Raw genomic sequence first — 27,896 nt, 5'->3', positions numbered from 1 at the left:
CTCTGCAATCTCGGGATTTGTAAGAGCTACTCAGTTGAAAGAAAGTAAAAAAAAAAAAAGAGTTAGTGCTCTTGCGGCCAGACGCAGAGGTCAATGGAATGGTCCTGCCGAAAGGAAAAGGGAAGTGCTGACATCCACATCCGAGGGGGGGAGAAACACAACTCAGTGACAAGCCCACACAATTTTCTGAGTGCAAGGTCACCAACAATAAAAAAACAGTCCAGTCATGGAGGACAAAACCTTGTGTGTTACTCAAACGAAAGGTACATTCTAATTGAGCCAACTTGAGTTAAAAAAAAGTTTGTTTCAGCATGTTGGCTTGGGAAAAGTACTTCATCTCCCAAATGAAAAGTGTTCATCTGGCCCTTTCTTTTTGGTAAGGCTGTACCTTCAGGGTGCTCAAAAATGGTCTTGCTACATCCTGAAAAATGAGGCTTAAAGAAAAGAGTTTTGAAAGAGATGGTCTAGGGACTTTCCTGGCAGTCCAGTGGTTAAGACTCTGGCTTCCACTGCACACGGCACCAAAAAAAAAAAAAAAAAAAAGAAAGGAAGAAAGAGATGGTCTGTATCTGCCCCGGGTAGACTCTGCACCTAAACTATAATAACTTATTTAGACAACACGTTATCACACACACAGCATCTTCATGTATGTTACCTCACTTAATCCTCATGAACACCCTCTGACTGAGGTGTTCTATCACATATTAGATGTTCATGTAAGGAAACATAGTCACCTTTTTGTGTTTTAGAGAAATAAGGGCAAATACTCATCACAGGCTATAGAACAGTCAATAGATAAGGATTTTCCACAGGATGTTTCCTTTAAAGATCACAAGTGCCCTGTGAGGTGGGCAACCTTACCTGCGTTTAACATGAGTAAGCTAAGGCAGAGAGAGGTCAGCTGGTTTGCCCGAAGCTGTGTACCCATCAGAGCAAGGATTTCAACCTGTCACAGAGCTACTGAGTGGTGAGGCTAAGACCAGAACCCGTCTTTTCTGAATCATCTTTCGTGCTCTGCCAAATTACTCATTTCCTCTATCCCAAGAAGCTTGCCCAGGTGAAAGTGGGTCTAAATGAACTTGAAGGTGATTCTTGAAATGCAACAGAAGTTCCAAAAGGGCAACCTAAATGGCATGACAGTTAGGGGAGAGGTTCCAGTCCATACTTTGTCCTAAGAGGCTGAGAGTTTTATACACACACAGGGCTGCTTCTCTAAAGCACCAGCTAGCTTAGTGGGAGTGACTTCCTTGCCTCCTGCTGTCTACTGTTAATAAAAGATGGGTCAAGTGCTGGCCTCAGTTTGCTATAAACAATTAACGGGTAGAAGAAAGAGCATCAGAGTTGAGAGTCCTGCAGGAACTCGAGTTAGAATCTCAGGACCAGGGCTAGAGCTTGAAGAGACACTAGTTTCCTTCTCCTATCTGATAGGTGAGGAAGCCGAGAGAGAGAACATAAGTTTTGTCAAGGGCTTAGGAATGGCTTTGGAGTCAGCCTGGACTGGATATAGCTTTGGCCGACTCACTGAAACTCTCTAAGGCTCAGTTTCCTCATTTGTTAGATGGTGATAATAATACTGATACGTACTTTACAGGACTATTCAACGGTTAAATGAGGAAATGCATGGACAGTGCCTGTCATAAGCAAGCTCCCCGTAGCTGATGGCTACTATTGTTACCAGAGCTGGGACTGAAACCCACGGGTCTGGACTCTTCCCTTCTCAGCCTCAGGGAGAGTGCCCAGCGCCAGGGCGTGGTTGTATCGGAGCTGGAGTCTGAGGACGGGCCATCCCATCCTCACGTCTTGCGGTTGGAGCTAGCCAAGAGAAACGCGCGGGGCGAAGGGAAACTAAGGGGTTAAGGCGATGAGCTTGAGAAAGCCCAGAAAACTAGAAAAGCGGCCCCCTCACCCCCACCCCCGGCTTAGCCCAGCTAAGTAAGCCCCTCCCCTTCGCCACCGGGGCGGTCGCCGCGCGCTCCCTCCCTCCGCCCCTAGCTTACAAGACCTAATGAGCTCCCCCGGGAGGCCGAGCAGCGAGCCCGGCCCCAAGCGAGGAAGCTGCGCCGCGCGCACCGCGCGCACCGCGCCAGGGCGGGAGCCGGGCCTGGGCGGCGGGCGGGAAGCGGCCGGGGGCGCACGGGCGGCGCTGCGGGCCGCCCGGGAGCCGCGGCGATGGCAGTCCAGGCGGCGCTCCTCAGCACGCACCCCTTCGTCCCCTTCGGCTTCGGGGGCTCCCCTGACGGGCTGGGAGGCGCCTTCGGAGCCCTGGACAAGGGTTGCTGTTTCGAGGATGAGGAGACCGGGACACCGGCGGGCGCAGTGCTGGCGGGCGCCGAGGGCGGGGACGTGCGCGAGGCCACCCGCGACCTGCTCAGCTTCATCGACTCGGCGTCCAGCAACATCAAGCTGGCGTTGGACAAGCCCGGCAAGTCGAAGCGGAAGGTGAACCACCGCAAGTACCTGCAGAAGCAGATCAAGCGCTGCAGCGGCCTCATGGGCGCCGCACCCCCGGGCCCGCCCTCCCCGGGCGCCGCCGACACGCCCGCCAAGCGGCCGCTCGCCGCCGCCAGCGCCCAGACGGTCCCGGTCCAGGCCCACGGCAAGGCGGCCCCCCGGCGGGAGGCGTCGCAGGCCGCTGCGGCCGCCAGCCTGCAAAGCCGGAGCCTGGCCGCGCTCTTCGACTCGCTGCGCCACGTTCCCGGGGGCGCAGATCCTGCCGGGGCTGCGGAGGCGGCGCCCGCGGCCGGGCTCGTGGGAGCGGGCGCTGGGGGCTTGGGAGGGGACGCGGCCGGCCCCGCAGGGGGTCCGGCCGTCCCCGGCGCCAGGAAGGTCCCGCTGCGGGCCCGCAACCTGCCCCCGTCCTTCTTCACCGAGCCGTCCCGGGCGGGCGGCGGCGGGTGCGGCCCGTCGGGGCCCGGCGTGAGCTTGGGCGACCTGGAGAAGGGCGCCGAGGCCGCGGAGTTCTTCGAGCTGCTGGGGCCCGACTACGGCGCCGGCACCGAGGCGGGCGTCTTGCTCGCCGCGGAACCTCTCGATGTGTTCCTCACTGGAGCCGCCGTCCTAAGGGGACCCCCGGATTTGGAGCCCGGCCTCTTTGAGCCGCCACCCGCGATGGGGGGGAGCCTACTGTACCCCGAGCCCTGGAGCGCCCCGGGCGGCCCCACGACCAAGAAGTCACCCCTGGCTGCCCCCCGTGGTGGCTTGACCTTGAACGAGCCCTTGCGCCCCCTGTACCCAGCCGCCGCGGACTCTCCGGGCGGGGACGACGGGCCCGGCCTTTTGGCCTCTTTCACCCCCTTCTTCTCAGACTGCGCTCTGCCCCCGCCGCCCCCGCCCCCGCAGGTGTCCTACGACTACAGCGCGGGCTACAGCCGCACGGCGTACGCCAGCCTTTGGAGACCGGACGGGATTTGGGAAGGGGCGCCCGGAGAGGAGGGGGCGCACCGGGACTGACTCGCGGTACTCTTCTCCCCCAGTGGAGACTGCTGCGGAGGCGGCCGCCTCTGGGCCTCTCCCAAGCCTAGAGAACGATGGGCAAATGCACGTGGAGTTGAAACGGGATTTTAAAAATTCAGTTAATAAAAGAAACTTAAGAAAAAGAGCTGAAGAGAAGTTGGGGGTTGTTTTAATCACAGCCTCGTGTTTAAAAAAAAAAAAAAAAAAAGCCGTTGGAAGGTTCTTACCGGATCAGACAAGCCAAGAAATCAAGACGGGATTTGGGGAATGGGTTGGGGATGGCGGAAGGGGCAGGAGGTGGCTTCTGTAGCCACCTGTCCCTTCTCCAACTTTTCATCAAAAGGTCAGTGCATTTAGTGTGCTTGCCCCCTCCAAACAGTGCCCTGGGCCCTCCCCTCCCCTCCCCTCCCCTCCCCTTAGAGTGCGTTATGAATTAAAGTCTGTATTGAAAAGAATGGAGCAGAGGTATGTTGTTATTGATTTGGGTGTTCTCTTAGAGGACGGTTTCCTGTGTGGTCTCTGCCTTGTTAGGTGAGAGTGTTATTGAGGACGTGAGGCCAGTGTGCACTGCCGACCTCCCCTGTGCTGGTCCCGGGTATGCGTGTCTCTCTGTCACTTTTCCTCCTAGGTTTCTTCAGGCTCCCTTCTTTCTTCCGTCTCTTTAACTTTCCCCCTCTTATCAGTGCCCTTGTTCACTTTTCTTTCTCTGGCCTCTCATTGCTCTGTCTATTTTTTCCTGTGGGATTTTCTTGCAAATTTCTGATGTAGGAGGCTTAAATTTAGCAAACCTGGGGTCCATTTCTCTCCTTTTCCCATTCTTCAACCACTTTGGGAGGGGGAGACTGGGCAAGTTATAACATCTTTGCATCGAAGTTTCTTTATCTGAGAGGGTGGGGACGACGATATTCCTCCACTTTTCACTTCTTCACAGCTTGTTGGGTAGCTCAGAGGGAAAATACATAACATGCCTTGAGCACCCTACCCCCAGGCCAGTGCTTGATTGGTTCTGCAGGTATATATACTTTATATACCTATGTAAATGTTTTCTACACTTGGAAACCATTAGGATTGTAAGTCCCATGCTCTTTGTTGGTCCATCTATTTGCCTGGTGATTGCCCTTTCCCTTACAAGCTGTACACTCTCTCTACCCTCTGTCATCCTGTTCCACTCTGCGCCCCCCACCCCGCCGTTGGTTTCTGCCTCCCTGTGCTTCCTCACACCCTTATACCCACGTTCTCTCCATGAAAGGGAATAGTGAAAGTGTGAAGTTTCCCAAGGAGACTCCTCCCTGGATAGCAGGTTTGATGAATGGAATCTGAAGGGGCCCTGGAGTCTGATCCGTTCATCAGAGGGAGACTGGGGAAAAATCAGAAATGTTTTAACCAGCCATGAAGTGGCAGAGAGGACTCATGGCATATCAGGATCATTGAAGGGCAGAGGAGGAAAGACTGGGTGGGAAGTGAGCCGCTGGAAAGAAAAAAGTGAGCCCTTCAGTTCTGCAGCCTTGCTGGTGAAAATGTCCGGAGAGACCAACACCCAGACAATACAAGATGTTGCCTACTGGTTATGTTGCAGAGGAGAGAGAGCTCCCTCTGTTCAGGCAGCCAAGATAGATTGTAAGAGTATCCACATGTGAGAAAGTTGAAACCCAGTGTTATGCAAAAGATTTTAAAATCTAGATCAGTGTTTGCCCAAATCAAAAGTACAGCGATCTTTTCAGAAAAGAATTTGGGAAAAAAACCAAGATACTGAGCCATGGCAGACAGCTTTCAATGCTATCCCTAAGTCACTTTCTTCTGAATAAAACCTGTCTTAAGAAAGCACCACAAGAAATACAGCAGAGAGTCTTGTTAACTATGAAAAGAACGTTTGCAACTTCAGAAACTTGGTGTCTATTAAATTGCAAGGTGGTGACAAATGATTAATTCCATTGTGCTAGCAGAATATTATTCAGCAATTATTTAATTTATTGAAATGACTTTATGCTGTTATGATCCCCATTTGAAAAGTGAGGCTCAGACAGGTTAAATAACTTGCCAAAAGCAGGTAGTGGGTCCAAGATCCAGATCTGTAAGTGTCCTGTCACCGAGACCTGTCAGTTACTTTGCTTCTGTTGTGCTTTGTTAGTGTGTACGGTTTCCAGTCCCCTGCATTATGCTACTAGCAGGGATTCAATGTCACCACTATTGACCTTTTGGGCAGGTTAATTCTTTGCTGTGGGGACTGCCCTGTGCATAGTAGGATGTTTAGCAGCATCCCTGGCCTCTACCCACTAGATGCCAATAGCACTCCCCTACTTGTGACAATCAAAAATATCTCCATTACCACAAATACCCTGGGGGGCAAAATTGCTACCAGTTGAAAACCACTATACTAGACAAATATATAAGCAGCATCTATGGGGTGCCTGGCACGTTCACGTACATGACCTCATTTAATACTTACAAAGGTTTGTGCTTAGGTATTGTTATTATCGTCACTGTTATAGATGAAAAGTAAGAAGGGCAAAGGGAGGGGCTAAATCAATCAGCATAGCTACATCTCATCTCTGCTAATTTACCAGCCATGGACTAGCTAACTGTATTGAAACGAAGTCTTCCCCTTGGCTAAATTGGATAACTATCCCAAAGGGTTATCATGAGGATTTGGCATAGGGTATGTATAAATGCCCACCACCAGAGAAAGAGAGTTCTTAGTACCAGGTAGCCAAGTCTTGGCATTATGTCAAGGTTCCAAACCACCCAGGATGCCAAGAATGTGTGCTTGGCCCCTATGTAGCCTCCAAATTGCCCCATCTCTGATTCCTCTTCTCCCCATGTTGCTTTCCAGTCTGAGCTCATGTATGCCTGACTGTGCCACCTACCACAGTACAGTAAGGAGTGCCCATTAATAATAGTCCTGCCAAAGGCTGAGTATATTTTTTGCTTCCTCTCATGTTTCATTTTCTCCTGAAGCCTGTTAGAAAGTATTTTTGTCTCCTGTCTAGCCACATACTTGCCCATAGACAGGTCTTTTTAAGTGCAATAGTAGATATTTTTCAAGACTGGAAATATGTTATAATATGCTTGTAGTTGTATGACTTTGGACATGCTGGGGATCTTAGCCTAGCTGGTGATAATAATTACGTTATATGCTGCGTATTCAGGATTCCCCATCTCAGCTGGGCATTCCTGGGTGCTTGGAATGTGTTTTACTGTTTTCTTACATCTCCAAGCCTTTGCTCATCTCCATTCAAGCCTCAACCCCACCCCTCTCCTCACTCCGCATCCTGACAAGATGGAAAGCATCTGTTGTAATCCCCCTCCATTTCCCATTCCCACTTTCACACATCGGATTTTCTCTCAGGCAGGTGGGACCTTCTCCTACCCTCCGGACTCAGCATCCTGCCTCTTCTACTTCATGAGGACAAGATGCTGCTCCAGCAATTATCCTTAGTCTCCTATATCTCCAGCCTCATCCTCACTTTTTCCTTTCATTATAGAAATAAGCCTTCAGCATGGTTTAAAAAATAAGAAAGAGGGGGAATAAAGAGGTGAAAAATTCTCTCGACCCTGTTTCCTTCTCTAGATATTACTCTATCTTCTTCTCTTTAGAGTTGTCTCTCAGAAAAAGAATCTACTTTTTTGCCTCCATCTCACCTGCTATTTAAACCTGAACTATTTTGAGTCCTAAGGTGACCAAACATCCCAGCATGCATAGGACTGTCCCAGACAGAGTTATTTTGCCTGGCGCAGTGTGTTTGGTGGCAGGCATAGAGGATATTGTGACATGCTTTCAATCATTTGTTCCACCCATAGACTGTGACCAGAATTTTCCTCTGTGAGATTAACAATACCTAGAAGCCCTGTTCTCAATGAATCTAAAATTGAGTTGGACAGTTCAGACTATAGGTACAAGAGATGTTTAGTGCCAATATGAGAGTGAAGAAGCAATACAGGAAAATAATCTGAGGGATGTCACAAAGTACTCGATAGTTTAATTCCTAAATGAATAGTATAGGCAGGTTTTTTTTTTTTTGCTTACAAAATGTGATGTTACTAGAAACATATTCCAGGTTGAGAAACACCATATTTATTTTTTCATAGAATGTGATGGCAGGGATGAAGAGGAGAGAGAGTGAGAGAGAGAGAGAGAGAGAGAGAGAGAGAGAGAGAGAGAAAGGAGGGAGAATATGTGGCTAGATTCCTGGCAATGGACTCAAGATCCACTTATTACCTAGAATAAATGTTATGGGTTGGATTGTGTTCCCTCAAAAAGATACGTTGAAGTCCTACCTCCCAGGCCCTCAGAATGTGACCTTATTCGGAAATAGGGTCTTACCTAATCAGAGGTTATCAAGTTAAAATGAGGTCACTAGGGTGGGAGCTATTCCAATATGACTGGTGTCCTTATAAAAAGGAGAAATTTGGACACAGAGACAGACGCAAAGAGAGAAGACAATGTGAAGATACGAAGGGAGAAGACAGCCATGTGACTGGAGTGATGCATCTACAAGCTAAGGAGTGCCAAGGATTGCCCACAAACACCAGAATCTAGAAGAGGCAAGGAAGCATCTCTCTCTAGCACCTTCATAGAGACCCTACCGACACCTTGATTTCAGACTGCTAGGCTCCAGAACTGTGAGACAATACATTTCTATTGTTTTAAGCCAATTAGTGGCACTTTGTTATAGCAGTCCTAGGAAACTAACAAAGTAAAGAACACTATGACAAGCAAAATTAAATCCTATTTATTGGGCCACAAAAAGTTGGGTTTTTTTTTGCATGCTTAAACAAGACTTATGTAACTATGCCATATTTTATTTCATTTCACTTCATTTCATTTTAGGAAATACTAGGAAGGGGAGTCTGAACAGCTGTAACACAACCTCTAGAAGCTGTCCACAATTTGAGGGATAGACTGTCAGCAGCCAAGAATGCTAGGGAACAGACCGAGCAGCTCAGTTCATGCCCAGGCTTGGTCAGAATGGGGTGCATCTGGCAGAGACTGCTGACTTGTTACACGCTCTGAGGCTCTTGTTGAACCTCATCACATCCAGTGTCACTTGGCTGCAAATCCTCAGCCTCTGGGCCAGGAAGAACCTACCCTGACAGTGCAAGGGGGTCTGCTCCTCACCAAGAAGTGGGTCTACTGGACAAGCATCTGTGTGCTCAAGTTTGTGCAGCCTTTCCCCTGTCTTCCTTGGTGTGTGCTTGATCGGTATGGCACTGCTTTTGCCCTGTCTCCCACTCATGTTCGGCTGTGTCTGGAGCTCTACTGGGACACCCAGTTCACTTCGCAGGGGCCTGGCCCTTTGTTTTCACTAGACTTGAGGCTTGTGAACGCAGGCATTGTGTGTGTCCTGTTCATCGTTGTACTTCCAGGGACTATCTGTGTCTGACATACAGGGACTCAAACACTTATCAAGTGAACAAATTGCCAGCCCTCCTTGCTATTGGCAAGACTCTGTCCTTCCTTGCTACCAAATTCTCTGCCAGCTCCAGCCACTACTTCAAGATGCCTTCGAAGATGGCTTGGAACTGAAATGCTGCCTCTCATGTAACTGCCGTTCCTGGATTCTAACAGCTCTGAATGTCTCACCTGCCCCTCTCATCCTCTCTTCTCCTCAACGCGTTTCCAAGTCCAAGGCCCACTTGCCTCTGGGACCTTGTGACTAAGCTGCTTTCCTAGACCCTGATCCTAATCAGTATCTCTAGCCCTGTTCCACTTTCTTTGTAATATTTACCCCACGAAAGACCCTCACTTTTCATTTCCCAAAAGGAGAAGTTTTTGTTAAAGTCAGAAATTAGTAGAATTTTTAAAGACACGTGAAATTAACTATATAAGTCATGATTCTATGTGTTTGGCAGCAGTGTAAAAATAACTATTTTTTTCAAGGTAGAAAATAGTAGTAAAGAAATATCAGTCAGGAGGAGGGATGTCAGCGAGATGACGGAAGAGATGGTCCCAGTTTGTCTCCTTCACAGAAAGACCAACTAGCAACTGTGCACAACAAGACACCTCTGAAGATTCCAGAACCCAGGAGTGGGGTTGAAGCATACCCTTGGATCACAGAAACCAGGAAACACTGCATTAGAAGGGTAAGGGCAGGACTTCCCTTTGACTGCATTGCCCCTCCCCCTGGCTGGCCTGGCTCTGTACCTAGAAGGTCCCCCAGGACCTACAACTTCGCCTGTGGGAAAAAGAGAGTTCAGGGTGGACATCCAGCTTCCCCAGCATTCCAGGATGCTTCCCAGGAGGCCCACTGCAGTCTTGCCTTGCAGGAATCACTGGGGGAATCAGTAGGGTTAGACCAGCAGGGATCAGCTAGAGACGGAGAAGGGGATGAGGCTCATAGTAAGCAGCATGTGGGTCTTGGCCGACTGTGTTCCTGCTGGTGGTGGCACCTGAGCAGAGAGCCCAGCTGGGGGCCATGCCTATCCACAGAGCTGAGGTAGTGGCCCTGTCTGGCCAGGGAGCTCTTTGGGCAGTTCTGTCCAGTTTGGGTCCACAGCCAATGGGCTGTCCAGCTGTAGATCTCATTCTATGGCCCCACCTGGACAGGGTGCCAAGCCGTCAGCCCGGCCTGGTTGCTGAGCACAGCCTCCAGCCCTGCCTGACAAGAGGGCACGGGGAGAGAACCCTGAGCAGCCTCCGAGCCCAGTTTACTGCCCTGATTGGGCAGGGAGCCAAGCCAGCAGCCCTACATAGCATCAGAGCACAGACTGTGGCCTCACCCAACCAGAGAGGCTGGGCACTAATCCTGCCCAGTCTCAGAGCCTAAGGCCCACGTTGATTATTGAGCATAGCTGGTGGCCCAACCCAGTCAGGGAGCCGGGCCAACAGCAGAGCACAGCCAGCGGCCTGTCCAACTGTGGATGACAGCCTGTGGCCCTACCAAACTATGGGACACAGCCTGTGGCCCTGTCTGATCATACAGTCAAGCCAGCTGCATTTTATGAGGCTAGCATCTCCCTGATACCCTTCGACTGAAAAACAATGCACAACCTAAAAGTTGAGAGTTTTGTTTTATTCAGCAGGCAAAACTGAGAACTTAAGCCCAGGACACAGCATCTCAGAGACTGCTTCCAAAGAGGTAAGGGAGGAGTCGGGATATGTGGGAGTTTTTGCCACAAAGACCAGGTAGTTGGAACGTCAAAAGACTACTGTTAACTGAAGAAAACTAGACATCTCAAGTTAAGGAATTTAGTGCTTTTCTATGTGTGGGAAGATGCAAGGGTCTGGGCTCACTGAAATCATTCCTTTGATATGCATGTCAGCTATCTGGGGTCAGTATCCTGTGCTTTCTCACCCTGAATCCCCTCAGGGTGTGTAGTTGGGGGTGAGGGCTTGGCTATGGGCAGCCTATTTGTCTCCATCCTGTGTTCCCTCAGGGCTCACCGTCTGGGTGGCTGTAGTGGCTTTATGGCTGCAACATCCTTTTTTTTACTGATATGGCAGGCAACAATTTTTTCATTGACATACCAAAGCCAGATAACAACACTCTATGAGGAGAAAATTAAAGGCCATATCCCTGAGGAATATTGAAGCAAAATCCTCAACAAAATATTAGCAAATCAAATTCTACGGTACATTAAAAGGATCATACATTATGATTAAATGCAATTTTTTCCATCAATCAGTTCATGCCTGACAAGGAGAATCCCTAGTATCTACCTTCACAGAAGACAAGAACACAATAACAGCATGCAGTAAGCAGGGACTCGGAGCAGGAGTGGTCTAATTTGCATGAACAAAGCCACAATTTGGGGACAACTACAGCTAGGTTTCTTTATGTTTAATTAATTGCTCAACCACCTACTGCCTTATTTGCATGAATTCTTAGTATCTCTCTGCTAGAGTCTTCCCCTCACCCCAGAGCATGCCAGAACCTGGAGGCTTACACGGTCCAATAGACATATAGTCCAAAAAGGGGATTCAGACTGGCTTTGCCATTCAAGTGAGTCTAGAACTGGGGTCTATAAATCTGCTACTGTCATTGCTTGTCATGCAGCTCGGTTTCACAGAGTTGTACAGATCATATACACTGTGGAGCTTACACATCCAAGGAGATGAGTGGAAACTAAAATCCAGCCCGTGCTTACTCTTGGGCCACTAAACTGGCACCCAAGGAAGGGGATGCCTTCTTCTTTCTAAATTTGTACAAAGATGCTAAATAGGTAGCTCAGACCCTGGGTGTCACCACTGAAAACTGGTCTTACTCAGAAGAACAGACCTGTTGGTGCAGCTGAACCCATTTGCTGCAAAAGTGCCATGTGCATTGTGGGAAGACAATCTCCTCCCAGGAGCACCAGGTCAGGACTAGTCTGGAACCGCTACCTCAGGGACCAGCACCACCAACACTCTCCTTCTCTCTTTCTAGGATCTACTTGGGTCATCAGCTTTTCCTTTTAAACCCTTTCCCTGAACTATGGGTGTTATGGATTGAATGTGTGTGTCCCCCCCAAATCCGTATGTTGAAACCTTAATCTCCAATGTCGTGGTATTTGGAGTTGGGGACTTTGGGAGTTAATTAGGTCATGAGGATGGCGCTTTTATGAATGGAATTAGTGCCCTTAAAAGAAGAGGCAAGAAAGCTAGCTCACTTTCTTCCTCTTCCTCTACTGTGAGGACACAGAAAGAAGCAGGGGCCTTACCAAGAACCCCACCATGCTAGCACCCTGATCTCAAACTTTCTGCCTCTGGAAATAGGAGAAATAAATGTCTATGGTTTAAGCTGCCCATTCTATGGTAACTGTTATAGCCGCCCGAGCTGACTAAGGCAATGGGGCCCCTCATTTTTAAGGGAGGCTTCCTCAGGGTTCACAGTTGATTTCCTGTTCCAACCTATTCTTTTTTTTTTTTTTTTAAATTTTATTTATTTTTGGCTGCGTTGGGTCTTCGTTGCTGTGCATGGGCTTTCTCTAGTTGTGGTGAGCGGGGCCTACTCTTTGTTGCGGTGTGTGGGCTTCTCATTGTGGTGGCTTCTCTTGTTGCGGAGCATGGGCTCTAGGAGCACAGGCTTCAGTAGTTGTGGCACGCGGGCTCAGTAGTTGTGGCTTGAGGGCTCTAGAGCGCAGGCTCAGTAGTTGTGGCACACGGGCTTAGTTGCTCCGCAGCATGTGGGATCTTCCCGGACCAGGGCTCGAACCCATGTCCCCTGCGTTGGCAGGCGGATTCTTAATCACTGCACCACCAGGGAGGTTCCCCAGCCTATTCTAATCTAGCTGGAAACTCGTACCTTCTGGTAGGGGCCGCTGTGGGTGGGTCCTGGCTACATTTCTTAGGTGGTCTGAATGTTGAGGGGCATCTTCAGAGCCAGGCAGTCAGACAGAACTGAATGTTAATTCTTGCATTGCTCTCTGAGCTGTGTGCCTTGGGCAGAATAGTAAACCAGAGCCTCAGCTTTCTCTTCTGTCAAATGGCAATCATGATATCACATAGGGTTGTAGCTCCATTAGGTGATGTATATAGAGCCCCAGGCATTATATAAAGACCCTTTTAAACCTGTCACTCTTATTGTAACTACTATTGCCCAGAGAGGCCTCAGTAGAGAGCAGGAAAAGTGCCTCAGACTTTGTGGTCGTTTCTCTTCCCTGCATCCAGTGAGGAAGGGCTCTGGATGCCCCGAGATTTTCATCTCAGGATTTAAAAGGTCACTGGAAGCTCTGGCACTGAAAACGCCCGATCCCTCCACAATGACTCGGAATCCGTGACTAACGGGCCCCTTCACATGAGCTGGTTCCTAAAGAAGCGATGGCGGCGGAGGGAGCCTTTACCCCAGAAGACAAAACAAAACCAGCACAAAGGACTTGCAGCGGCGGTGGGCGGGAGTGGTGCATCCTGCCCACGCTCTGCGCTCTGGTCCTTCTCCCGGCCGGGCCTCCCTCCGAGGGTTCAATGGCGGGTGGTCAGCTTTGTGCCCGGGGAGGTGCAGGACGCCCGGGTCCTGGGTGCGGAGTGCTGCTCAGAATCCGATCTCTCAATCAATTCTGCCTGTGACAACAGGATTTCATTGTGTGGCAGGGGACCAAAGTGCCCAGAGAACCCCGGACACGTTTGAACAGTAGCCCAGCACTCGGGCGGAATCTGAATCACCTTGGCAAAGGCCCGGGTCATGGGTGGCTGCCAGAGCAGCCACTCTTACCCACCCCCCGGTGGCATGAGGAAACAGGAAGCCTGCAGTCTGACCTTAATTACTGTTTTCTCTCTGAGCGGAGGTAGGGGTGGGGAGCTTACCTTAGCTCCTATGTGCCACTGCACACCAACGGCCAAGAGCAAGCTGGAACACACTGGAGACTTGGGAAACAATCACAGCTACACCAACTGCGCCTGGACCTGCACTGGACACAGACCCAGGCAGACCTGTGCTGAATTCTGTTCCGGCCTTTTCCTAGTGATGCCATTGGTTGTTACAGAACCTTTCTGAGTGTTGGTTTTCTCATCTGGAGAGTGAGAATAAAAACATTCCCTGCTGTTCAGGGCAGGTCTGACCATAAGAAATCATGTATATAGCTATTGGCAAAGGGTCAGGAACACAGCAGACTCCCAGGCAACAGTCGGTATCCTTGTTTCTTACTGGGATGCAACCAACTCTGCTATTTACAAGTACTGGGTAAGTCATGTCACTTGACCATTTTTGAGTATCATCTATAAAACGAGGACACTGGTGTCTCCACATGTTGGTTGTGAGATGAACTGAAATGTAAACAGCCTGTCTGCCACAGTGTCTGCAGCGTTCAAGGCGTTTAGTAAATATTAGCGGAATCTGAAAATCATGGGGTGAGAGAATACAATCCCCTCCTTAGCTGTGGATTTATTTCCATTTCACCTGGAGTCTGAGGGAGATCAAAGTCCTGTTGGCTCTTTAATGGTTCCCAACTCTAAGCTCATGCTTATAGCTGACTTCTAGGTCAGTTTGATATCATTTCTTCTGCATGAGACTTGTCATTTCCTTTTGGCTAAGGGAAAAGTTTCAAACATAACAGCAAATCATGGTGAGCAGAATGGTCCTCAGTACTGGCTGATCTTCAGAATCACCTGCAGTGGGACAAGGGCTTGAAAAACATCCCCAGCTCCACCAACACTCCCTGAAGTGGCTGGTCCAGCTGGGCCAGGCTTGGAGCCCACTTTGAAGACCACTGTTCTGTGCCACGTGCTTCTCATAGGGTGCTGAGGACTGGCTGCTTCTTCTATTGCCTGCTTGCTCCTCAGCCTCTGTCAATACCTTTTTTGTTTTTCTATTTTCTTTATTCACATAGTTGACAAAATGTACAACTAGAGCGTGTACAAGTTAGGGCTAATCTTGACACTGGACAAAGTTATAGGGTCATGTTTGATGGGAGAGAGGAAATAGTTCTTTTCTAAACATTTAAAAAGAATTTAAATATTTATACTCTATGTGGCAGCAAGCAGATAAAATTGGCCTTTGGGCCAATTAAAGTGTTTGGTGTTAAGTTTAAAAAACCCGTTTTAAGAGGAAATCTGGAAATGTGGATTATAGCCTTAGCCCTGTCAGAATGGGCAGGTTCCTAAACTTCCCTGAATCTCAGTATTTTCCTCTGTGAGATGAATATAGTGAAGACACTACTTGTCCTGTTTACTTCATTATGCCATAGTGAGGAGAGAGGGAATTAAAGAATGGGCAGTGTTTTGTAAAATGCAGAGCACAGAACAATGGAAAGAATCACAAGTTCTGCATCTGCCTCTACTTGCCTTGTGACCTCGGGCAAGTTAATTTTCATTTTAGTCCCTCGGTTTCCCCACCTGCAAAGTGGGACCAACAATGCCTAATGTCTGCCTCAGTGGGATGTCATGGGGACAAAATAGAGGGTGTTTGTGAAAGCACTTGGAAAAGCCAGAAACCTGTCTTAAATGGCTGTAGTGTTAGAGTCTCCACTTCACGAGGATGAAATGAAGTTAGTGTGGGGCGATGTCCCACTGAGCATCCGGGGCAGAGCTGGGGTTCTAACCAGGCCTGGTGGGCTCAGCGTCTCTGTCTCCGGTGGACATTCCCCGTGCCCTTCGTAACTGCGCTGCCTTCTCTTTTCTCTCAGTTGCTAATCTTTCTGAGGTGCAGGCAGGTCCAGACCCATTCTTTGGGTGAGGCCAGGAAGAATAGGTCCATTTACATCTCTGTTCAGGTACTGGAAAATCCTTTTATCCTGCATCGCTGAGAAGCATCTGAGATAAAAACTTGGGGAATCCAAAGGCCTAAAGAGCCACCTAGTGATGACACATGCAAAGGACTCTATCTTTCGTCAGTAGCTTCATTGGCATAGAGGTAATAGGGATGCATTTGTTTTCTTCCTCTCTGAAATTTGTGCCTACCCTGGCAACCACCGAACGGAGATTGATGTAACTGTACCTCTTCTCTGCTTGTAAACCAGATTGCTGAGTGATGCTGAATGAAAGCTGGGAATTCCTGCAGACCTGAACTGCTACAAAGCACGGTTTCCACTCTCAGCTCCCAATTTGTAGTTAGATGTGTGCATGTGACTGAGTTTTAGGTGATGGAATGTGAGTGAAGTGATGTGCTTCACTTGTAGTTTGGCCCCCTAAAACTTCCCTTGTGTGATCCTCCATGCTTTTTCTCCTTTGCGGTTTGATGCAGATGGGCATGGCTGGCTTGGAATTCATGTGCTGAAGGTGGAGCCACAAGATGAAAGGAATCTAGATCTCCAAGTCATTATTTAGAGGACAGCTGCCAGTCAATGAAGAAAACTTCTTTTGGACTTTATATGAGCAAGAAATAAACCTGTATCGTGCTTCAGCTGTAAGTCATCTTTGCGTTTGTTTGTTACAGAAGTTAGAGGGAACTTAACCAATACAGGTGTGCCTGCTGGTTATGGTAATCAGATCAACAATGGGAATTAGAGACAGGTTTACCATGGTTTACCATGAAGCTGATGAAACTGTATCTTTAGGGTTCTTCACTTGCACAGGACCCTTCCAGGGCCTAGGGCGTGTGTCTCTGCATGTGTGAGTGTGTGTATTTGTGTGTGTGTGGTCCCCTGGCAATGTATTCATATGGTTATGTTTTGTGCAATTTGTAGAAGTAAGATATTCTTAACTGCATGCAGCTGGTTAGGATGACTGTCTCCTATCTTTTCAGCTTCCCTCCATCACAATTTCCTTTGTATTGTATGCTACTGGAGAGGCCATGGGAATTTTTCTTTTAATTTTTATTTATTTTAAAAAATTATTTATATATATATTTTTTATTTTTGGCTGCATTGGGTCTTCATTGCTGCGCGTGGGCTTTCTCTAGTTGCGGCGAGCAGGGGCTACTCTTCGTCGCGGTGCGTGGGCTTCTCATTGTGGCAGTTTCTCTTGCTGCAGAACACGGGCTCTAGGTGCATGGGCTTCAGTAGTTGTGGCGTGTGGGCTCGGTAGTTGTGGCTTGTGGGCTCTAGAGCGCAGGCTCAGTAGTTGGGGTGCATGGGCTTAGTTGCTCCGCGGCATGTGGGATCTTCCTGGACCAGGGATCAAACCCGTGTCCCCTGCATTGGCAGGTGGATTCTTAACTACTGCACCACGAGGGAAGTCCCAGAATTTTTTGAATTTAATGGGAAGTTGAGTGGGATACGTTTAGTCTGAGTTTAGTGGATATATTTATGTGGTTTTCTCTCTCTTCCATGGAGAATTAAGTTATTGCTAGTTGTTCAGCATAGGAATGGTTTCCAGGAATACTCATACACTCACTGTGCAGTTGTTAAAAGAAGGTGCATGGTTAGAGGTTGCACTATAATAGAATCTGTTCTAAAGTGCCTGGTCCAGGAAAAATATGAGCAGTAGAGGAGAAACAAGGTTTGATTTCTGTGGAGTCACAAGGCAGTCTGTAGAAATTTCTTCTAATCCATTAGGTATATAAAACTATAGAGTATTCAGTTCTCATTGATGCTTTGTCAAAATTGAATTTCTCTCTTGTCAGAAATATACTTGGTAGTTTTTAAAAAGCATATACAGTTCTAAACACTTTACATTTCTCCTCTTTTTTGACAGGAATAGTTAATTGATAAAACTTTAATGTGCATTTAAACTGCTTTTCTGAAAGATGTTTTGGAACATTTCAATAAAGTTGAATTACAGAAATTACAGACTTCTGATATGACCTTATTTTAACAAGTTTAAAGTTAGTTATTTTCAAAGAACTGAGAGAAGATACAGATAAAAATGACAGAATATCAAATATAAGATGAGGAAAATAATAAAAAATTATTCTGACTACAAGAAGTGAGTTGAAACAAAATTTATTTTTCAGATGATGCCCCAAACAGTAATTCACTAGAAGAGAGAAATTTCAAATAGATGTAACTATTAGGCTCTTGGATTATTTGGTAATCCATTTACTGAAGAATAGTAAATTATATGAACACATTAGAAAAGATTTAAATTTCTTGATAATTCTAACGTTGAAAAAATAACATACAACTCAAAATACACCAGTACAGCAAGAATATTAACAGCAAACTGGTTAACAAGTATAACAATTCAAGGATGGTTTAAGACTAGTCACTGCACAAAAAATCTTGAAATATCTTTAAATCTTAAAGTTCACACATGAAAGAAAATTAATAGAGATTTCCCCAAATTTTGACAGCAATTCCAAAATTTCACATGACACTATAAGTAACAAGTTGTGAGGGCGAAAGTAACTTTCCTAAAATCAAGAGAAAAAAAACGAATCACCGTGCTAGAGGAAAGACTAAATTGTCTATTTTCTCCATAGAAAATAAGATTACAATATCATTGCCATATGAAGGGGGCAATTAAAGAAAACCACTGCCAACATGTAGGACAAAAGCATTTTGAGAGTGGTTCAGAAAAATTTTAATTTACTTTTTAGAATTTGTGGTGTTTGTGGCATTTGATAACTTTTATAAATCTGTCATCTGTTGTGATTTTTAAAAATTTGAAATAAATATTTGCATGGTGATTAATCTCATAAGTTTGTCTTTATTTTTGAATATTTACTTATTTTTCATTGAAGTATAGCTGATTTACAATATATTAGTTTCAGGTATACAACATAGTGATTCAAAATTTTTATAGATTACATTCTATTTAAAGTTATTATAAAATATTGGCTATATTCCTTGTGCTGTACAATATATCCTTGTACCTTATTTTATGCATAGTAGTTTGTACCTCTTAATGCCCTACCCCTATCTGTCCTTTCCCCCTTCCCTCTCCCCACTAGTAACCACTAGTTTGTCTTTATATCTGTGAATCTGTTTTTCTTTTTTGTTATATTCACTAGTTTGTTGTATTTTATAGTTTCCACATATAAGTAATATTATACTGTATTTGTCTTTCTCTGTCTGACTTATTTCACTTAGCATAATACCCTCCAGGTCCATCTATGTTATTGCAAACAGGAAAATTCCTTTTTATGGCTGAGTAGTATTCCACTGTGTATATATCACATCATTTTTTCCCCCCTTTTTTATAAGTTTGTATTCTTTTTCTTGCTAGGGTCCTAAAGTTGTATAAGCTTTGTTCTCAAATTCACCCTTGGGCCTGGAACCTGTTGGTACCTTCCCTGAGTGAGGCTCTGGGAGACTGACATCAGGGGTGATCTCAATGGCCTGGCCAATGTGAGGCCCTGGAGGAGAAAACAGAGGTTGGGGTACTTATTTCCCTGCCTCTGCCACAAGGGTCTGGGTCTTTGGTTCTGGCAGAAGCTGTGCTCCTCTTTGGCTGTGTATTAGTTTTCTATCACTGCTGTAACAAATCACCACATTTAGGGGCTTAAAACAACACCCATTTATCAGTGCACAGTTCTGGAAGTCAGAAGTTCAGGTGGATTCAGCTGGGTTCTCTCTTCAGGTTCTCATAAGCCTGAAATCAAGGTGTCAGCTGGGTTGGGTTCTTATCTGGAGGCTCGAGATGGAGGTGGGGATGTCTGCTTCCAAGCTCATTCAGGCTGGCAGAATCTAGCTCCTGCCACTGTAGGACTGAGGTCCTGTTTCCTGGCTGGCTGTCTGCCCAGCTGCCCACTCCTCCTGGAGACTGTCTGCATCCTTCCCACATGACCACTCCATCTTCAAGCCAGCAATGGTAGGTCAAGTCCTCAAAGTTTGAGTCTTTCTGGCTTCTCCTCCTACCTTCTTCTCTTACCAGGTAGAGAAAACTCTCTGCTTTTAAATGCTTGTGTGATTAGGTTCAGCTCACCTAGGTAATCTCCCTTAGTTAAGGCCATTGGTGCCACATGACATAACACAATCTCAGGAGGTATAGCTCATCACATTTAGAGGTTCCGGGGGTGAGAGTGTAAAATCTTGGGGCCACTCCTAGAAATTTTGCCTACCACAGGCTGCCTTTCCTGCTTGGTGGTCCTACTCCGGGGCTCTGGCTCGGTCCAGGTTCTGCTACCACTGTTTTTCTTCCCCGGGATCTTTCATGCCTGGGGTGGTGAAGCCTTCCTGCTGCAACTAGTGCCTGGCTCTTCATCCATCACCAGTTCCCTTACCTCCACCCACATATCTGTAGGTAGGACCTTTGTAAAACTCTCTTCATTTTCTTCCTTTGAGCATATCATCTGTTTACTGTGAAGACTCTGAATGATGGAGCTGGGAAAACATAGTTTGATGAGATGCTGTTACTCTTGTGTTTTCCTTATACACAGAGAGGATGTTAGATCTTAGGCCCGAGGAAACCCATAGGGAGAGGAAGGAGTTTTGCTACTGTGGACTCTGAGATTAAGACTGTATTGTTCCACAGGTGCTAAGGATGAAGTCTGGTAATTATATCTGCCTGATTTGGATAGAGCACCAGGCCTGGGCTCAGATTCCTTATGTTCAAAAACTGATCCTTCATTTTTAAAAATTGAAGTATAGTTGATTTACAATATTATATTTGTTTCAGGTGTGCAACATAGTGATTCAATATTTTTATAGATTATACTCCATTTAAAGTTATTATAAAATATTGGCTATATTCCTTGTGTGGTATAATATATCCTTGTAGCTTATTTATTTTATACATGGTAGTTTGTATCTCTTAATCCCCTACCCCTATCTTGCCCCTCTCCCCACTGGTAACCACTAGTTTATTCTCTATATCTGTGAGTCTGTTTCTTTTTTGTTATATTCACCAGTTTGTTTACTTTTTAGATGCCACATATACATTTATACACACAGTATTTGTCTTTCTGTGTCTGACTTATTTCACTTAGCATAATACCCTCCAAGTCCAACCATGCTGTTGCAAATTTCATTCCTTTTTATGGCTGAGTAACATTCCATTGTATATATATATCACATCTTCTTGATTCATTCATTTGTTGATGGACACTTAGGTTGCTTCCATATCCTGGCTATTGTAAATAATACTGCTATGAAAATAAGGGTGCATGTATCTTTTTGAATTAGTGTTTTTGTTTCCTTCAGATATATATCCAGGAGTGGAATTGCTGGATCATATGGTAGTTCTATTTTTGTTTTTTGGGGAACCTGCATACTGTTTTCCACAGTGGCTGCACAAATTTACATCCCCACCAACAGTGTAAGAGTGTTGCCTTTTCTCCACATCCTCACCAACATTTGTTATTTGTGGTCTTTTAATGAGAGCCATTCTGACAGGTGTGAGGTGATATCTCATTGTGATTTTGATTTGCATTTCCCTGATGATTATTGATGCTGAGCATCTTTTCACGTTGACCTGTTGGCCATCTGTATATCTTCTTTAGAAAAATGTCTATTCAGGTCTTCTGCCCATTTTTTAATTGTTTTTTTTTTTTTCTGATGTTGAATTGTATGAGCTGCTTATATATTTTGGATATTAACCCCTTATCAATCATATCATTTGTGAATATTTTCTCCCATTCAGTAGGCTGCCTTTTTGTTTTGTTGATGGTTTCCTTTGCTGTGGAAAAGATTTTAAGTTTAATTAGGTCCCTTTTGTTTATTTTTGCTTTTGTTTCCTTTACCTTAGGAGACAGATCCAAAAAAAATATTGCTACAATTTATGTGAAAGAGTGTTCTATGTTTTCTTCTAGGAGTTTTATGGTTTCTGGTCTTACATTTGGGTTTTAATTCATTTTGAGTTTATTTTTTGTATATGGTGTGAGAAAATGTTCCAATTTCATTCTTTTACATGTAGCTGTCCAGTTTTCCCAAACGACTTATTGAAGAGACTGTCTTTTCTTCATTGTATATTCATGCCTCCTTTGTTCTAGATTAATTGACCATAAGTGTGTGGGTTTATTTCTGGGCTCTCTATTCTGTTCAGTTGATCTATGTGTCTCTTTTTGTGCTAGTACCATACTGTTTTGATGACTGTAGATTTGTAGTATAATCTGAATTCAGGCAGTGTGATTCCTCCAGCTCTGTTCTTTCTCAGGACTTTTATGGCTATTTGCGGTCTTTTGTGTTTCCATATAAATTTTAGGATTATTTGTTCTAGTTCTGTGAAAAATGTCATAGGTATTTTGATAAGGATTACATTAAATATGTAGGTTGCTTTGGGCAGTATTGCCATTTTTATAATATTAATTCTTCTAATCCATGAACACAGGATATCTTTCATTTCTTCGTATCGTCTTCAATTTATTTCCTCAATGTTTTATAGTTTTCAGAGTATAGGTCTCTCACCTCCTTGGTTAAGTTTATTCCTAGGTATTTTATTGTTTTTGATGCAGTTTAAACAAGATTGTTTTCTTACTTTCTCTTTCTGATAGTTCATTATTAGTGTGTAGAAAAGCAACAAATTTCTGTATATTAATCTTGTATTCTGCAACTTTACTGAATTCATTTATTAGTTCTAATAGTTTTTTGGTGGAGGCTTTAGGGTTTCCTGTAGTATATAGTATCATGTCATCTGCAAATAGTGACAGTTTTACTTCTTCCTTTCCAATTTGGATGCCTTTTATTTCTTTTTATTGTCTGATTGCTGTGGCTAGAACTTCTTATGTTAAATACTATGTTAAATAGAAGTGGCAAGAGTGGACATATTTTTCTTGTTTCTGATTTCAGAGGAAACTCTTTCAGCTTTTCACATTGAGCATAATGTTAGCTATGGGTCTGTCATGAATTGCCTTTATTATGTTGAGATATGTTTCCTCCATACTCACTTTGATGAGAGTTTTTTAAATCATGAAGTGATGTTGAATTTTTTCAAATGCTTTTTCTGCATTTATTGAGAAGATCATGTGATTTTTATCCTTCGTTTTATTAATGTGGTGTATCATATTGATTGATTTGTGGAAATTCAACCATCCTTGCCTCCCTGGAATAAATCCCACTTGATCATGGTGTATGATCCTTTTTATATGTTGTTAAATTTGGTTTGCTAATATCTTGTTGAAGATTTTTACATCTATATTCAACAAAGATATTGGCTTGTAATTTTCTTTTTTTGTAGTGTCTTTGTCTGGTTTTGGTATCAGGGTAATGGTGGCCTTGAAGAATAAATTTGGAAGTGTTTTCTCCTCTTCAGTTTTTTGGAATACTTTGAGAAGGACAGGTATTAAATTTTCTTTATATAATTGAAAGAATTCCCCTGTGAAACTGTCTGGTCCTGGGCTTTTGTCTGCTGGGAGTTTTTTGATTGCTAATTCAATTTCACTTCTAGTGATTGGTCTATTCAGATTGTCTATTTCTTCCTGATAAAGTCTTGGAAGAGTGTATGTTTCTACAAATTTATCCATTTCTTCTAGGTTATCCACTCTCTTGGCATATAACTGTTCATAGTGTTCTCTTATGATTTTTTGTATCTTGGTGTTATTGGTTTTAATTCTCCTCTTTCACTCTTATTTTGTTTACTTTGGGTCCTCTCTTTTTTTCTTAATGAGTCTGGCTATAGGCTTATCAGTTTTGTTTATCTTTTCAAAAAACTAGGTCTCGATTTCATTGATTTTTTTCTGTTGTTTTTTTGGTCTCTATTTTATTTATTTCCTCTCTGATCTTTATTATTTCCCTCCTTCTGCTGATTTTGGGCTCCCCCCACCAATTCCTTTAGATGGTAGGTTAGGTTGTTTTGAATTTCTTCTTGTTTCTTAAGGTAGGCTTGTATCTCTATAAACTTCCCTCTTAGGACTGCTTTTGCTGCATCCTATAGATCTTGGAAAGTTGTATTTTTGTCCTCATTTGTCTCAAGGTATTTTCTGATTTCCTCTTTGATTTCTTCATTGACCCATTGGTTTTTAGTAACATATTGTTTAGTCTCCATGTGTTTGTGTTCTTCCCATTTCTCTTCCTGTAATTGATTTCTAGTTTAACACCCTTTTGGTCATAAAATTGATATAATTTCTATCCTATTAAATTTGTTGAGACTTGTTTTGTGACCTAGCATGTGAGCCATCCTGGAGAACATTCCATGTGCACTTGAAAAGAATGTGTATTCTGCTGTTTTTGAATGTAATGTCCTGTAGATATCTATAAAGACCAACTGGTCTAATATGTCAATTAAGGCCACTGTTTCCTTATGGATTTTCTGCCTGGATGATCTTTCCATTGATGTAAGTGGGGTGTTAAAGTCTCCTGCTATAATTGCATTAATGTCAATTTCTCCATTTATGTTTGTTAATATTTGCTTTATATAATTAGGTGCTCCTATACTAGGTGAATATATGTTAACAAGTGCTATATCCTGTTATATTGATATTTTTATCTTTATATAATGCCCTTCTTTGTCTTTTGTTATAGATTTTGCTTTAAAGTCTACTTTGCCTAGATATGAATACTGCTACCCCAGCTTTCTGCCAATTTCCTTTGCATGAAGTATCCTTTTCTATGCCCTCACTTTCAGTCTTTGTCTTTAGATATGAAGTCAGTCTCTTGTAAGTGGCATATATCAATAGATGGGTCTTGTTCCCTCTCCCCAACCAGTCAGCCATGCTATGTCTTTTGATTGTAGCATTTAGTCCCTTGATATTTATAGTGATTATTGATAGATGTGTACTTATTGCCATTTTGTTACTTGAATTCTGGTTGTTTTTGCAATTATTCTCTCTTCTTTTCTTTTTCATTTAGTTTCTTCCCTTGTGGATTGATGATTTTCTTTAACGGAATGCTTATGTTCTTTTCTCTCCAGCTTTTGTTTATCTATTGCAGGTTTTTTGATTTGTGGTTATCATGGGCATCAGGTATGTTGATCTATAACTATATCTACTTGTTTTAAACTGATAGTCATTTAAGTTCAAACACATTCTAAAAGGTCTACATTTGTTTTTACTCCACTCTCCCATGTTTTGTGTTTTTGATGTCATATTTTACATCTTCATGTTTATTCATTCACTGTTCATTGTAGTTATAGTTGATTTTGTATTTTTTTTGTCTTTTAATCTTTGTACTAGCTTATTTAAGTCATTGATCCACAGCCTTCACTATATATTTTTCTTTACTAGTGGGACTTTTCCTGTCCTATAGATTGTTGCTTCTTGTCATAGCCTTTTCTTTTCTACATAGCCATTTCTTCCAGGTTGTCCATTTTATTGGCATATAGTTGCTTGTAGTAATCTCTCATAATACTTTGTATTTCTGCAGTGTCAGTTGTTACTTCTCCTTTTTCATTTCTAATTCTGTTGATTTGAGTCTGTTCCTTTTTTTTCTTGATGAGTCTGGCTAATGGTTTATCAATTTTATCTTCTCAAAGAACCAGCTTTTAGTTTTGTTGAATTTTGCTATTGTTTCCTTCATTTCTTTTTCATTTATTTCTGATCTGATTTTTATGATTTCTTTCCTTCTGCTAACTTTGGGGTTTTTTTGTTCTTCTTTCTCTAATTGCTTTAGGTGTAAGGTTAGGTTGTTTATTTGAGATGTTTCTTGTTTCTTGAGGTAGGACTATGTTGCTATAAACTTCCCTCTTAGAACTGCTTCTGCTGCATCCCATAGGTTTTGGGCCGTCGTGTTTTCATTGTCATTTGTTTCTAGGTATTTTTTGATTTCCTCTTTGATTTCTTCAGTGATCTCTTGGTTATTTAATAGTGCATTGTTTAGCCTCCATGTGTTTGTATTTTTTTACAGTTTTTTCCCTGTAATTGATATCTAGTCCCATAGCACTGTGGTTGGAAAAGATACTTGATATGATTTCAATTTTCTTAAATTTACCAAGGCTTGATTTGTGACCCAAGATATGATTCATCCTGGAGAATATTCCATGAGCACTTGAGAAGAAAGTGTATTCTATTGTTTTTGGATGGAATGTCCTATAAATATCAATTAAGTCCATCTTGTTTAATGTGTCATTTAAAGCTTGTGTTTCCTTATTTATTTTCATTTTGGATGATCTGTCCATTGGTGAAAGTGGGGTGTTAACGTCCCCTACTATGATTGTGTTACTGTCGATTTCCCCTTTTATGACTGTTAGTGTTTGCCTTATGTATTGAGGTGCTCCTATGTTGGGTGCATAGGTATTTACAATTGTTATATCTTCTTGGATTGATCCCTTGATCATTATGTAGTGTCCTCCTTTGTCTCTTGTAATAGTCTTTATTTCAAAGTCTGTTTTGTGTGATATGAGAATTGCTACTCCAGCTTTCTTTTGTTTTCCATTTGCACGGAATATTTTTTTCCATCCCCTCACTTTCAGTCCGTATGTGTCCCTAGGTCTGAAGTGGGTCTCTTGTAGACAGCATATATACGGGTCTTGTTTTTGTATCCATTCAGTGAGTCTATGTCTTTTGGTTGGAGCATTTAATCCATTTACATTTAAGGTAATTATCGATATGTATGTTCCTATTACCATTTTCTTAATTGTTTTGCATTTGTTTTTGTAGGGCTTTTCTTCTCTTGTGTTTCTTGCCTAGAGAAGTTCTTTTAGCATTTGTTGTAAAGCTGGTTTTGTGGTGCTGAATTCTCTTAACTTTTGCTTGTCTGTAAAGGTTTTAATTTCTCCATCAAATCTGAATGAAACCCTTGCTGGGTAGAGTAATCTTGGTTGTAGGTTTTCCCTTTCATCACTTTAAATATGTCCTGCCACACCCTTCTGGCTTGCAGAGTTTCTGCTGAAAGATCAGCTGTTAACCTTATGGGGATTCCCTTGTATGTTATTTGTTGCTTTTCCTTTGTTGCTTTTAATATTTTTTCTTTGTATTTAATTTTTGATAGTTTGATTAATATGTGTCTTGGCCTGTTTCTCCTTGGATATATCCTGTATGGGACTCTCTGTGCTTCCTGGACTTGATTGACTATTTCCTTTCCCATATTAGGGAAGTTTTCAACTATAATCTCTTCAAATATTTTCTCAGTCTCTTTCTTTTTCTCTTCTTCTCCTGGGACCCCTATAATTTTAATGTTGGTGCATTTAATGTTGTCCCAGAGGTCTCTAAGACTGTCCTTAATTCTTTTCATTCTTTTTTCTTTATTCTGCGCTGTGGTAGTTATTTCCACTATTTTATCTTCCAGGTCACTTATCCGTCTTCTGCCTCAGTTATTCTGATATTGATTCCTTCTAGAGAATTTTAAATTTCATTTATTGTGTTGCTCATCATTGTTTGTTTGCTCTTTAGTTCTTCTAGGTCCTTGTTAAACATTTCTTGTATTTCCTCCATTCTCTTTCCAAGATTTTGGATCATCTTTACTATCATTACTCTGAATTCTTTTTCAGGTAGACTGCCTGTTTCCTCTTCATTTGTTTGGTCTGGTGGGTTTTTACCTTGCTCCTTCATCTGCTGTGTATTTCTCTGTCTTCTCATTTTACTTAACTTACTGTGTTTGGGGTCTCCTTTTCACAGGCTGCAGGTTCATAGTTCCCGTTGTCTTTTGTGTCTGCCCCCAGTGGGTAAGGTTGGTTCCGTGGGTTGTGTAGGCTTCCTGGTGGAGAGGACTGGTGCCTGTGTTCTGGTGGATGAGGCTGGATCTTGTCTTTTTGGTGGGCAGGACCACGTCTGGTGGTGTGTTTTGGGGTGTCTGTGGCCTTATTATGATTTTAGGCAGCCTCTCTGCTAATGGGTGGGGTTGTGTTCCTGTCTTGCTAGTTGTTTGGCATGGGGTGTCCAGCACTGGAGACCTGGTTGCTGGTTGTTGAGTGGAGCTGGGTCTTAGTGTTGAGATAGAGATCTCTGGGAGAGCTCCTGCCGATTGATATTACTTGGGGCTGGGAGGTCTCTGGTGGTCCAATGTCCTGAACTCTGCTCTCCCACCTCAGAGGCTCAGGAGTGACACCTGGCCACAGCACCAAGACCCTGTCAGCCACACAGCCAGGTACGTGGGGATTTTCTTGCCTTTTGGGAAGTCTGAGGTCTTCTGCTAGTGTTCAGTAGGTGTTCTGTAGGAGTTGTTCCACATGTAGATGTATTTTTGATGTATTTGTGGGGAGGAAGGTGATCTCCATGTCTTACTCCTCCACCATCTTGAAGGTCCTCTTTCCTCCATGTTGTTTTGACAGAAACAATTCTGTCCTGGAATCTACTTCAATGAGCTTTTAATCTCTTAATTAGATCAGTTTTCTGGATCCAAGTACATGTTCTGGGATAAAATATTTTACAAACTTTTCTTTTAATGGATCCCACTGGAATCTA

At 43.8% G+C, this 27,896-nt stretch overlaps 1 protein-coding gene and 1 long non-coding RNA gene across 3 annotated transcripts in view; both read left to right on the top strand.

Annotated features, from left to right (window-relative positions):
* The window catches only part of LOC103016637 (uncharacterized), a 95,799-nt gene that overhangs the window by 39,242 nt on the left and 28,661 nt on the right, over positions 1-27,896 (top strand). For both annotated transcript variants that reach the window (XR_009009155.1, XR_451465.2), the window contains 3 exons: positions 9,421-9,534; positions 10,471-10,529; positions 16,047-16,208. This is a non-coding gene — a long non-coding RNA (uncharacterized LOC103016637). The remainder of the gene's footprint in view (positions 1-9,420; positions 9,535-10,470; positions 10,530-16,046; positions 16,209-27,896) is intronic.
* FAM181B (family with sequence similarity 181 member B) lies at positions 2,120-3,886 on the top strand. Its single transcript, XM_057552087.1, has one exon. It carries the CDS (start codon positions 2,170-2,172, stop codon positions 3,448-3,450), a length of 1,281 nt encoding a protein of 426 aa, XP_057408070.1. The 5' UTR covers positions 2,120-2,169; the 3' UTR covers positions 3,451-3,886.

This window comes from Balaenoptera acutorostrata, chromosome 9 (assembly GCF_949987535.1).
Source record: "Balaenoptera acutorostrata chromosome 9, mBalAcu1.1, whole genome shotgun sequence".
NCBI lineage: Eukaryota > Metazoa > Chordata > Mammalia > Artiodactyla > Balaenopteridae > Balaenoptera > Balaenoptera acutorostrata.
Note: the sequence above shows the minus strand (reverse complement) of the source record. Positions and strands in the feature narration are given on the sequence as shown.

Coding starts and splice junctions, on each gene's coding strand:
- FAM181B (XM_057552087.1), top strand. CDS start 2,170: ATGGCAGTCCAGGCGGCGCTCCTCAGCACGCACCCCTTCGTCCCCTTC.